Source organism: Coenobita brevimanus, chromosome 14, assembly GCF_032717465.1.
Source record: "Coenobita brevimanus isolate Jiangsu-jjx chromosome 14, ASM3271746v2, whole genome shotgun sequence".
NCBI lineage: Eukaryota > Metazoa > Arthropoda > Malacostraca > Decapoda > Coenobitidae > Coenobita > Coenobita brevimanus.
The window spans coordinates 21,916,987-21,930,673 of NC_136967.1; the positions used below are offsets into that span (position 1 = coordinate 21,916,987).

The following is a 13,687-nucleotide window of genomic DNA, read 5'->3' on the forward strand; positions in this document are numbered from 1 at the left end:
GAACCAACTGATCCATACGTTGCTATATTCTCCTTCCATTCCTTTCACACACCAATATATACACCCTCTTTTACTCTCTCATTCTCACCAACTCCCACACATATACCCACTCCATACTCCCACCCTCATACTGTCACCACCCCATTTAGTCTCAGTTAATCCACACATGTCTGCTCTTGCACCCTCAAGCACCTGGACAATCTCTGTCTCTTTTACCTAATCATTCGCACCTCATACATTCCATGTCGCATTCCGTACCATGTCCTTTGTCCGGTTCTTGGTTGTCACCTGTAGGTCTGTCCTAATTCGAGGCCTCTGTTTGTATTTTCAGTCGGTTGTTATCCGGGAAGAGTCACTAACCCTCTGCTAACCCACTTGTTGACTCACAGGGAACACGCATTGGTTGGGTTTAAGGTTACCACCAAGTGTATTAAGTGATTTCTTGGTTCACACAAAATCATTTGGCTTGTCACTCAATGTGGAGTTACCCAAAATAGAGTACCACTACACTGAGTGAGTGGATGATGTATAATTGTATATACAGTAGGCTCTCGATCTTCAATTAATCCTACTTCAATATTTCGTACTTCAATCAGACTCACCTGCTCGTCCAAAATTCGTGCTTTGATTTCAAAAGTCGTGCTTTGATCACTCAAGCTGGGTTGCAAGCGCAAGTCGAAGCTCATCTGTTCATCTGTCATGCCACCTACCGGCCACTTGGTGAAGCTTGCCCTGATTCAAACGTTTGAAATCTTTTTTGTGATGATGGAGGCAGTGAAAGCATCAACAGCAGTGGCCATGGTGATTGGGACAAGGATAAGGAAGCAGGTGTTCACTCAAGCAGGGTTGGGGCGAGCGCTAGTGATGGCAATGAGGGTGGCAGTGGTGGCTGGCAACAGTGACTCAACCACCACCTCGGAACCAGTCGAGACAATTCGCCGTCAAGTCAGTTCACCATCATAACAATAACAAGACAGTTCACTGTCATTAATGAAGACAGCTATGAGTGATGCTAGAATATAATTCAAAGGCGACTACAGCGAGGAAGAAACAAGTTAATTATTGACTAAAGGTGCAACTAATAAATACTGTAATATCCAAAGCCTATGCTATTGAACATAGACTCCGATGGATCCCCCTGAAATATAGTTATTAAACTATTCATTAATTAATAATATGTATATTTATAGAATGACCCGGAATCGTCTAGGGTGCGAATTGTCGTGACGGGGAGTAGTCCATGTTTTGACGGCGAATTGACTTGACGGTAAATTGTATCGGAACCCAACACTCACCACATGAGCTTCATTCTTTCCATATTAAAGTATGTGCAGCCTGTATTTCTTGCTTTTATTGCTAATAGTAAGTAAATATGTACAGTACTAAATATAAGCAAATATATGGCTGAGTTAAGATTTTGGGTTGGTGTAAGTGTATACGTAAAAGTTGATGTAGGTTTGTCGGCGACATGCCAGTCCCATTTATTTTTTTCCATAAGTTTATCAATTCACACTTTGATAAATCTCATTTCGATCGTTTTTTTCGGTCCCAAAACTGATCGAAGATCGAGAGCCTTCTGTACAGTAGTCCTTCGTTTGTCCGGACACTCAGTATTCAGACTTGTTTATTATCTGGACGCTGGACTTTGGCTCTATTAATCCATTATCCGAATTGGTATTACCTGGAGGTAAATGTCCCCGAGAACTTCAGTCAGCCAGCCGGCATTTTCAAACATTTGGTATCATGGCCGCTGGGCTTGAGCCGTGACTGGGAAGAAGTCCATAACCCACAACCAGAGCAAAAATGTCTGTCCGCCCCTATGCTGAATGGTCAAAGCTGTGTGCCCATCTGATCATTCCCAACGAACCTCTAGCACCCGAGTAATACAACTGTAATCCGTAATCAGTGTCAAAACGTCCATGCCCATCCCCACCGAATGTCCAATATCGTGTGGCCACCAGGCTAAGTCTTTCCCAACCACCACCATCATCGAACACAGACTACAAGCCACGAGAACTGCAGCCATCCGTCTCTCTACCAAACGTCGAAAGTCCCCAAGTCACGTTGAGTTGCGTGTCCACATGGCCACTCGGCTTCTAACAGACTGCAAGTCACGAGTAAATGTATGGTAAAAGTGCCCGTCTACCTGGTGACAGAAGGGGGAGAATCCCGCCCACAGCCTCGCTTCTCCTCCCTCCCGTCCCTCCTCCATACCCTCCCAGCACCCTCCTCACTCTCTTAGTCCCTAGCCTTCTCTGTGGTGATAACACTGACTCATGAGTTTTCAAAGTTATTTGCAGTTTATTTGACTACTATTGGTCGTATCGAAAATTCACAAAATCCACGAGAAAGCTCATGAAATTCTACTGTAACCCGCAGTTAGTGTCAAAACATCCATACTCATCCCCACCAAATGTCCAATATCATGTGGCCACCGGTCTAAGTCTTTCCCAACCGCCACCACCATCGAAAACAGACCACAAGCCACGAGACCATGTTTGGTGACTGTGGCCGTCTGCCTTTCTACCGAATGTTGAAAGTCCCCAAGTCACGTTCAGTTGTGTCTGCAGGGCCACTCGGCTTCTAACAGACTGCAAGCCATGAGTAAATGTACGGTAAAAGTTCCTGTCTGCTTGGTGGCAGAAGGGGGAGAATCCTGCCCACAGCCTCGCTTCTCCTCCCTCCCATCCCTCCTCCATACCCTTCCAGCATCCCCCTCACTCCCTTAGTCACTACCCTCCTCTGTGGTGATAATACTGACTTATGGGTTTTCAGAGTTTTTTGCAATTTATTCAACTACTATTGGTCATTTCGAAATTTCGCAAAATCTACGAGAAAGCTCATGAAATTCTACATCTAGACTTAACTCGTGGAAGGTCCTGCCAAATGTTGCACTAGGATGGTGGGAAGTTATATGAAGGTAAGTTTTACTCCTGAACACATTATTCTTACTGCATTTCAATACTTTTACGTATCAGTTTTATTTGTTTTTATTAGCTTAGAATGGATGTAAAGAGAAGGCTGTATGAGGGTGTTGTGGTACCGACTGCGTTATATGGGGCTGAAACATGGAATATGGGTGTAGCAGAGAGGAAAAGTTTGAATGTAATGGAGATGAGATGTCTGAGGAGTATGTGTGGAGTGACGCGTATGGATCGAGTGCGAAATGATGAAGTGCGAAGGAGAACTGGAGTTGTTCGGAAGATGGCTGGTAGAGTTGAGCAGAGGGTGTTGCAATGGTTTGGGCATATGGAGAGAATGGATAATGAGCGATTGGTGAAAAAGATAACTAGATCTGATGTGAGAGGTGTAAGACTGAGAGGAAGACCACGAATAGGATGGATGGACAGTGTGAAGAGAGCGCTGGATGCGAGAGGGATGTCTGTTGAGCAAGGAAGAGTGGCTGTGCGTGACAGAAATAAATGGAGAGAAATTGTGAATGAATAAGTGATGACGCAGCCCTGAGGGGATATTCTCCCGCATTTGGTCTGATCAGCTAGTCAGGTCAGGTGCGGGTAAGGGGATGGGTCTGTTATGATGTGGCAGGGGTAAACCAGTTCTGCTGTCGGGCCCTGCTGTGGATGTCACTGCTTGCATTGCGCAGTTGACCCTTGTGCGGTGTGATGCGGTGAGGATCTGTCCGTTCTCCCCTTTGGGGCTAAGATGCGAATGAATGTGTTTGAATGGATGAGTAAATGGAGAGTGAGTCGTCCTGTCTCAGCTACCTCCCTTTCCTTGGGGGAAGCAGCCTAGGTATATAGATAGATAGATAGATTAGCTTATAGTATAAACACCAGTGAAGATGATGGTATACCATTTATACCAATACTGTATGACCAATTTTCGGTGACACATTTGGCCGTGGAAATTTTTTTGAGCCCTGGGAGCAATCACTTGTCACAGATAGCTGATTTTCAAACCGGAGACAGTGCCTCATTGTCATGAGGCATGGGAAAAGTGTGTCTAGTTCGTGGTTTGATACTGCATTTACTTCACCACCAAGTAAACAAGGGCATCATAGTAGGCTCCACATACCCTGTTATTTAGTTATATGGTTGTCACTCAGCACGTAAATGGCTTACTGCATTGCAGAAAAGTAATAGGCTTGTCACTCAGTGTAGAGTCACCTGTAATGGAAAGAAGTGTAATAAAAAGTGACAGAAAGGAAAGGGATTAGTAGGAAGAGAGGAGGGCAGACACAGAAACAGAATGATAAAGGTGAAGGGAAAAGTAGACAGCACTACATGAAGTGAGTGGTGCACCGTATTATCATTTCTACTTTGAAGCTTCAGTGAGTGTTCCACAGTTGAGTGCATATATATTGTTGTGATGGTAGTAAGGGAAAAGTAGACAGCACTACATCAAGTGAGTGGATGAGTGGTGTAATGTATTATCATTTCTACTTTAAAGCTTCAGTGAGTGTTTCATAGTTGAGTGCATATATATTACTGTGTTGATAACCTTGTATCTGGTAAGTAATTCATTCATTCATCATTCATCATGTAATCCTGTATTACCTCATTAGAAATGTAGGAGCCCAGGGCTAGGCAAGATGGTCCTGACATTTAAGATGAGAGTGACCAGCCTCACTCATCTGATTTCATGAGCAGTAAACCCCAACCATCCCTTGGGTATAAACCTGCACAGGCTCAGTCTGATTGGAGCACCTTAATTACCTACTAAACCACCAGGCACCATGATATGGATATATGGTTACCACCCAGCATTTTAAATGGTTTCCTGAGTTACAGGAAACCATTTGGCTTGTTACTCAGTGTAGAGACCATAAGGCAACACTACACTGAGCGAGTGGATGATGGGCGTCCCTACCTACCACTTGGTAAGCAATCCTGATGCAAAATATACAGCTTTAATATCTCAGTTGGCTAGACCATTGTTCTCACTGTTGACCATACTTAATGAGCTTTGACCTCATGTGCCCTAGGCCTCCCACAACCCCCTTACCATTGGCCTGACAGTAGTCACATCTTGACAATAAAATTTTCAGGGTGTCCCTTCTTCCACTTGAACTAGACACCTTTGTTTTTTTTTTCTTTTTTACTGCTGTTAAACTGCTTGAAAAATTACTATTTTGGACTAACTAAATCTATCTGTATCTATAGTCAGACACCTCAGTCCTGGAAGGGTAGACCAGTTTAAAAAAAGATTGTGATTTGGAACAATTAAAGACTCTTTTTACATTGCTATTTTCTATATGGGAGTTTCATAAGACAGGTACCTGTCAGTAAATCAAGTACTTACTATCGTGTTATCTATGGCTGTACTACTTTACCATCACACACATGATTCTTGATAGGTCACTTCAAAGACCATTTTGTCTTCAGTTCCACCATTGATGGTGAGCCTCTTCGGTGGCGTGGGGACACCTTCCATCCATACCACTTCAACTGTGCCGCTTGTGGCATTGAACTCACTGCTGATGCCAGGGAGGTCAAGAGTCGACCTGGTTACACTGCAAATGAAATGGTAAAGTTGTTGTTTAGCATTTTTCCACCAGTAATATTCTTTTAGTATGTTGTGCAGTTTAGTGGCTTCTGTTAGTTTGCAGCATAAAATATGGATCGTTATACAGGTATTCCTCTGACGACTTTTCTACATTATCTGTTAAATACCATATTTCCTGTATGACAGGATGCATTTTTTCCCAGAAAATGCACCAAAAAATCACCCTGCATCTTAGCAGTCGAAGATCAAGTTGCAGAAAGGAGCTTGCCAACCCTTACAAACCCCTTTTGTGAGATACAAGCACTCACGAACCCCAGTCATGAGATAAAAGCATTCATGAATCCCAGTCAGTACAGTCATTGAAGCAGATGACGTCACCAATCTTATCTGCACAGTCACTCAGCAGATGACACCCCTTCATGATTGAACAGAATGGCATCAAAGCAGAAAAGACAGGCATACACTGTTGATTTCAAGTTACAAGTACAGTAATAGAGTATCCTAATTGTGTGATAAAGCAGTATTATGATAATGACTGTTGGCTGAATTGAGCGTATTCTGTTGGGGGTGTGGGTTGTAAAGGTTCATTCGAACTACTGAGCATAAAAGCATCAGCTGATGGGAGCTGGATGTAAACACGCCGTCACCAGTGTGTTTACACGTCTTGGAGTGGCAACTATGAGTTATTGCTGTTGTGAATAGGTATAACATTATGCTGAACTAGGTACATCTGATTAATAATAACCACATATATTTGATAATAAGTCCAATATGTGATAATTTGCTGTGACAGAAAGAAAACTGATGCTGTAGAGTCGTCTCCTTAGACTTGCTTGTACAATAAGCTATTAAATCCTCATTTTTTTTTTTTTTTTCCCAACAATACCTAACGTATTATAGGGTGCGTCTTGGCATTTGTAGTGCCTTATCATACAGGAAATATGGTACTTGCCATAATGAAAATCCATTTAAATTATTATAGCTCTGTAGAAGGGATTGTAAGTACTGTAACGTGTATTGTGCATTACTGTTGTATTTTCCTGTTTTGTACAGAAGTAAGGATTCCTCATTATAATTAGAATATCTTTGTTGTTGTAAATGTTTCATGTGGTTTTAGATAATGATGGCAGAACTGCAGCCATCTTCAGAAATGTTTTGTCTTTATTTCTACCTTCTTCAGAGAAAGAAATGCTTTCCATAGCCACCTACGTTGCTGCAAGAAGCATGCTCTGTAGCCACCTAATTCAAAGAGAGAAATGTGTTGTGACTATAGCTATCTACTTCAAAGAAAGAAGTGTGTTGCTCTGTACTCATCTACTTCAAAGAAAAAATTATAATGTCTTTATAACCATCATCATGCATGATGAGACTATCATTACAGTATGATAATATGCATTATGTTTGGTTGGTGAACAGATAGTTTCCGGTACCTTATTAAATAGCTGTTTGTTAGTAAGACTGACACTTAATTTCTGACATATAAGGTGTTCATTTACTTTTCAGAATGAGTTGTATTGTCTTCGTTGTCATGACAAAATGGGGATTCCAATCTGTGGAGCTTGTCGTCGGCCTATTGAGGAACGTGTTGTAACGGCACTGGGTAAACACTGGCATGTGGAGCACTTTGTTTGTGCTAAGTGTGAGAAACCGTTCATGGGCAATCGACATTATGAACGCAAGGGCCTGGCTTACTGTGAAACTCACTACCATGAGCTCTTTGGCAATCTGTGCTTTGTTTGCAACACTGTTATTTATGGGGATGGTAAGTAGCTATTCTGAGTTTATGTCTATGATGTTTTTTTGTTTTTTTTCCTCCAGTAATGTAAGGGCCTTGAACTGAGCCATTCAGTCCAGACATTTGATGTGAAGATGACCAGTCACTCTTCCCAGAGTAGCATTATGTTAGCAATACACCCCAGCCATCCCACTGATGTAAACTCATATGGGCCAGATCCTTTTAGAATACCTAAAGCCACTAGACCACAAGGTATTCATTTGATTATATAGCAACTACCCAGTACAGTACATGTATAGTAAATAGTTTCCTAGGTTACAAAAAACCACCTGGCCTGTCATTCAGTGTAGAGTCACATGAAAGTAGTATAACATGGAATGAGTGGATGGTTGGGGCTCCCAACTAGCAGTGCTGTTCTGATTTTGGCTAAATATTGTGATCATTCTTGTATATTAGCATCAACACAGAGAGGAGGTTATTATTTAGGGCTTAAATCCTGCCAGAGCTCAGTGAAATGGTGCATTAGCAAACCTTAAAGTTTGACTCTTAATTAGAGCCTCATTTGTGAAACATGAGCCAAACAATATTGTACCACATGACAGGAGTGCTTAATTCTTTGATATGAGCATGTACACTTGTAATGTAAACTGACCATATTCAGAAAGAGAGTGAAAATTTGAGTCATTGATATTCAGAGCTTGAGTATTGTTTCGATAGTGTACCAGTACATGATTCACACTGTGATACAAATAAAATAGTATCTACTGTGATTTTTGTGGTATCTTAGGCAAAACAGCTTAGTGGTGTCATATACTGTAGAACAGTGGTTATCATTGTAGGCCATATGGCCCCCCAGGGAGCCATGCCATATTTCTACGAGGCCACATGAAAAAAATGGAACATTAGGGGACCACAGTAAGTTTGTGAGTGGACCATCCAAACTTAACAGCCTGGTGTATGATGAATATTTCAGTATCCTTGCATTTCATTCTCTGTGCTAATTTCAGCAGCATAAATATTGAGAATTGCTATGACGTACAGGATATTATTATCTCAGTGACGAAGTCAGTTTGTATTTTGAAATTTTATATTCAAGAGAAACATACCGAAGTAAGTGCTTTGAGGTGGCAAAACCTGGCAACTCTGATATATATTTAAGGACGTAAGGTTTGTTCCCAAGCTATTTCCAATTTGGAACACTCCGTGTGCATTTGATTACTATTTCCTCCCAACGTGGGTATGATTTGAATGTTAGGTTCACATTTCAGCATAACTTATCTAACCATGAGTGACAGTGAGGGGGGGGGGGCCACAGAGGTAAATGAGGCACAGAATGGGGTCATAAGCAAAAGAAAAAAGAGTGAGAAACCATGATGTAGCAGACGGAAGTTTCCAAAGTGTTGCAGCTATAGTATAGTAGTCCTTTTTTTTTTTTTTTTTCTAAAACAGCCTAATACTAGTATGTAATACAGCAGTTGTCATTCAGTACATATATATGTGAATTACTTGTAGTAGTAGTGGAAGATTAACTGTGGTCTGTCTGGATGAGCAAACCCATCAACTTCAGGCAAGCGACCACCCTTACAGGGCTCACATATGCAGTGAAATGATGTTCCCTTGTAACAACTTTGTGGGTTGCAGGAAACCATTAGGCTTGTCACTCAGTGTAGAGTCACCTTAAGAAGTAGGCAGTACTACATCAAGTGAGTGGGTGATGGTCAGTACCATCTATCTGTTTATCTATTCCCAGACGCCATAATCCCGTAAGGGGTGACCTCAAACAAATCACTCAGTGTAGAGTCACCTTAAGAAGTAGGCAGTACATCAAGTGAGTGGGTGATGGTCAGTACCATCTATCTGTTTATCTATTCCCAGACGCCATAATCCCGTAAGGGGTGACCTCAAACAAATCGCCTCCATGTCACCCTGTCCCCCAACATTTAACTGCCCCCCCCCCCCAGCTCACACCTCCTTTTCTCATACCTCTCGACTCCATCCCTCCATCTCATCCTTGGTCTTCTCTTTCCCCTCCCCCCCCCGTCCACCTCATTAACATACACCTCCCATGTTAGTCTCTCATTCTTCATCCTCTGCACATGGCCAAACCACCTCAGTGTATTTCTCCTAATGCATTCTATCACATCTACATCTACACCACAGCACTCCTTTACTTCTTCATTTGTCAGTCTGTCTATCCATGTAACTCACAGGCTCCTCTCAGATAACTCATTTCCACTGCCTACACTCTTGACTTGTGTCCTTCCAACAAGGTTCAAGCATCACTTCCATACTTTAAGGTTGGTATCATAATACAATCATGCAGGGACTTTTTTTTTATCTCAGTGCTCACTTTCCTATTTCTCAACACTGCTTTCAAGGAACAAGCAATCTTTTTTCTTTGCTGTACCCTTTCAGTCACTTCATCCACCGAACTTCTGTCTTTACTCATCAGACTACCTAAGTACTTAAATGGACTCACATTTTCCATCATGCAACCTCTGTACATTCTGTGGCTTAATTTCTTTTGAATACCATAATGTTACTCGTCCCTACATTCACCCTTAGATTCTGTTTCTTAAACACTCTCCCAAGCTCATTCACGAAGCCTTGCAATTCCCCTTTGTCTTCACTGAACAATACAGTATCTTCTGCAGACAACAATACAGGAAGTTTCCAAATGCTGTGCTCTCTCATTAGGGCTGCTCCAACATCCACTGCTCTACCTTGTATCCCTTTTATAACCCCATCCATATTCAGACTGAAGAACCATGGAGACTTGACACATACCTATTTCAGTGAAACATTCCAATAGAAAAACTTACTCTTCACTATTCACACGCACTGTAGCCTTAGCAAATATTGTCCCCTTATTCAAGAAAGGGAATAGACAAAATCCACTCAACTACCGACCAGTATCACTGACCAGTGTTGTAAGCAAGGTATTAGAAAAGCTTATAAGAAAAGCTTGGGTAAATCATCTGGAAGAACACAGTATGATAACAGAAAGACAGTTTGGTTTCAGAAAGGAAAATCATGTGTTACTAATCTGTTGAGCTACTATGACAGATTAACAAACACAATACAGGAAAGAGAAAGATGGGTGGACAGTATCTATTTAGATTTCAAGAAAGCTTTTGACACAGTACCACACCAAAGACTTTTATGGAAACTGTACCATCAAGGAGGAATTCGAGGCAAACTGTTTTGTTGGATGCAAGATTTTCTCATAAAAAGAGAAATGAGAACAGTACTAAGAGGAAACTACTCATCATGGAAAGAAGTGACTGGTGGAGTACCACAGTGTTCAGTGCTGGCACCAATCATGTTTTTAGTGTATATAAATGATATAAACAGTAAGACTGGAAATGAGAGCTATCTGAATATGTTTGCAGATGATGCAAAAATACAAAGGAGAATTACTAACACAGACTCTTGTAAAGAGCTACAAGAAGAATTAAATAAACTTCATGAATGGTGTAATACATGGCAAATGGAATTCAATGTGGACAAATGTCATGTAATCAAGTTTGGTAAAAGTGGAAAAAGACCTGATTGGGATTATAAGTTAGGAAATAAAACCCTATACACATCAGAAAGAGAGAAGGACCTAGGTGTGATTATCAATAACAGACTATCTCCGGCTGACCACATCAGTGAGAAGGTACGGAACACGTATACACTGCTTGCAAATGTGAGAATAGCATTCACATACATAAATGAAGACATGCTAAGAAGGATAATAACATCATTCAGTAGACCAACCCTGGAATATGCATCAGTAGTCTGGAGTCCTCATCTCAAAAAACACATAGACAAGATTGAAAAAGTTCAAAAGGCCGCTACAAGATGGATACCAAGCTTAAGGGACCTAAGCTACGAAGAAAGACTAAATAAACTGAATCTACCAACACTACAGGAGAGAAGGAAAAGAGGTGACATGGTAATGCTATACAGTATAAGTGCATATCAGGGAAGGAGAAAATAGACATAAATGATTACTTAACATATGGAGAAGCATCAGCAAGAACACTGCAAAAACTGCATAAGAAGAGAGGTGATAAAGACGTAAGGAAATTCAGTTTCCCAAACGGAGCAATTGATCAATGGAATGCACTACCAAATTAAATAGTGTGTGCCAAAACAATTCACAAATTTAAGGATATGTACGATAAATATGGTTTAAGACACGGGACACTACGAGCTTGACTCATTCCTGTAAAGATACAATTAGGTAAGAACAATTAGGTAAGGTAAGAACCTTCATGCATACTCTTCATGGCATTCAGCAGCTTCTCATTTACTCCATATATTCTTAATATTTTCCACATTCCTTGCCAATCCACTCTGTCATATGCTTTCTCCCAATCCATGAAGGCCGCATACAACTTGTTTCTGCCCCTCTAGAAACTTTTCCACTAAAGACCTAAGGATGAATATCTGATCTACACAACCTCTTCCTTTCCTAAAACCTCCATGTTCTTCTCCAACTAATTCGACTGTTATTTCCTTTTCTTTGTCAATAAGTATCCTACCATATACTTTTCCTATTACACTAAGAAGACAAATGCTGCTTTGATTACCACACACTTCTATTCCCCTTTTCTTTTGTACAGGGGAATAATTATACCTGACCTCCAGTCATCCAGGATTCTACCTTCCTCCCAGGCCAATATGCACATCGTCTATATCCATTCTGCTATTATTTCTCCCCCAACCCTCAGCATTTCACCACACACTCCATCAGTTTCTGGTGCTTTTCCCATTTGGCTTTGTACATTGCCTCCACTACTTTCATCGTATGGATCTCTTCCTCCCTTCTCACCACCATCCTTCTCCCAGCCATTCCCAGCCACTTATACTTGCATTACTTTGATTCTCTATGTTCAACGATTCCTTAAAGTGTTCTCAATCTGCTCACTTTTTCTTCCTTCTCCACTATCCATTTACCATTTTTATCTTTCACTCCCCTACGAACTTCATCACCCTGTCCAACTCTCTTTTCCTCCTCCCAGAACATTGTCTTACTTTCCCTCCACTTTACACTCTAAGAGTCCTTCCAAATTCCTAATCCACTTGCACCCTACTCACTTTTATTAATCTTTTCATCTCTCTCTTCGTTTCTACATACAACTCTCTTTTCCATCTCTCAACTTCCTCCATGCCTCTGCTTCCCACCCACTCACTATATGCTTTCTTCTTTTGCACTGCAGCTTGTCTCACCTTTTCATTACACCATGCTGTTCCTTGCACCCTTTTCTGTCTTCTCTTTACCCCACACACCACCTTACATGCTGCACAGATTTCTTCATTGAATATCTTGCACACACCTTCCTCCTCCACTGTCTGCTCCGAATCATATATACTCAATTGCTCCTCCATTTCTCTTATATTCTGCCTTTTTTCCATCCTCTTGCAACCTTTCTACCCTCCCTGTATGGACTACTTCCTCCTGTCCTTCCCTCCTTCTGTTCCTCCACATACCACCAGATACATAAAGTTGAGTTAGCTTGTGCACTTGGTCAGTAACATTTTTATTCATCATTAGAAGAACTGAATAACATTTGTCTTCTGGCAGCTTCATTGAAATGCAAACTGAACCTTAGTGCAGATGCAGCTCATGGCAGTTATTCTGGCTTCCTATTCTGGTGGTTTGTTGATACCTTCTGCTGCCATCTAACTTGGTGGTGGTTACTCCTGTTGTTGTTGAGTAACCCTGGTCTGTCTGGCCAGTGGACCTATCATCTGCCGCAAGCAGTTTTTTTTTAGAAATGAAGTACTGCGGGTTCGTGGAGGGAAACCAAAGTTAAGCTCTTTAGCCCCATTTAACACTGACTGAACCTTCTTTAACCCCTTAACCGCGGGGCGTCACTTTCGTGATGCTTGGGAGCAAGGGATCATACCGCGGGGCGACACTTTTGTGATTCTGTGTTATTTTGAATTCACCCGGGCTTTGAATTGGTGGCTTTATCATCTATCAGTACTGCCAATGTCCAACACTAGTCAGCACTCCTAATCTCATCTGTACTCCCATCCATTGTTGACAATTTAGCCATTTCTCCCCATTCTTGACTCCCCTCCCTACCTCCCCTCCATTACCCTATCGTCTCGCCTGCCCGGCCGTGCTGCACTAAGTAAATCTTCCCTGGAATTTTTCACTGATTTCATCCATTGAAATAAGCCCTATGCTCTATTCTTATACCAAGTAATATATACAAGAAAGAAATAAGGTAAGTGAGAGTGCCATACACCTAGAATTGCCTAATTATCACCTGACAACACCTCACGTGCACTCGTTCGCTAATTTTCGCTGTTTATTTCCCCTTGAAATATGCCGTATAATCTATTTTTGTAATAAAAATATATATAAGAAAGGAAGGGAGAAGCCTAAGTGATATTTACATTCACCTGGAACTACCTAATTATTGCAGGCCACCACACTGTATTCTACGCTAAGTAAATCTTCCCTGGAATTTTCCACTGATTTCA

The 13,687-nt window shown here is 41.4% G+C and overlaps 1 protein-coding gene across 2 annotated transcripts in view; it reads left to right on the forward strand.

Annotated features, from left to right (window-relative positions):
- The window catches only part of stck (LIM zinc finger domain containing stck), a 171,656-nt gene that overhangs the window by 132,091 nt on the left and 25,878 nt on the right, over positions 1 to 13,687 (forward strand). For both annotated transcript variants that reach the window (XM_080264794.1, XM_080264791.1), the window contains 2 exons: positions 5,346 to 5,487; positions 6,970 to 7,228. In XM_080264794.1, the coding sequence (XP_080120920.1) occupies positions 5,346 to 5,487; positions 6,970 to 7,228 (401 nt within the window). The remainder of the gene's footprint in view (positions 1 to 5,345; positions 5,488 to 6,969; positions 7,229 to 13,687) is intronic.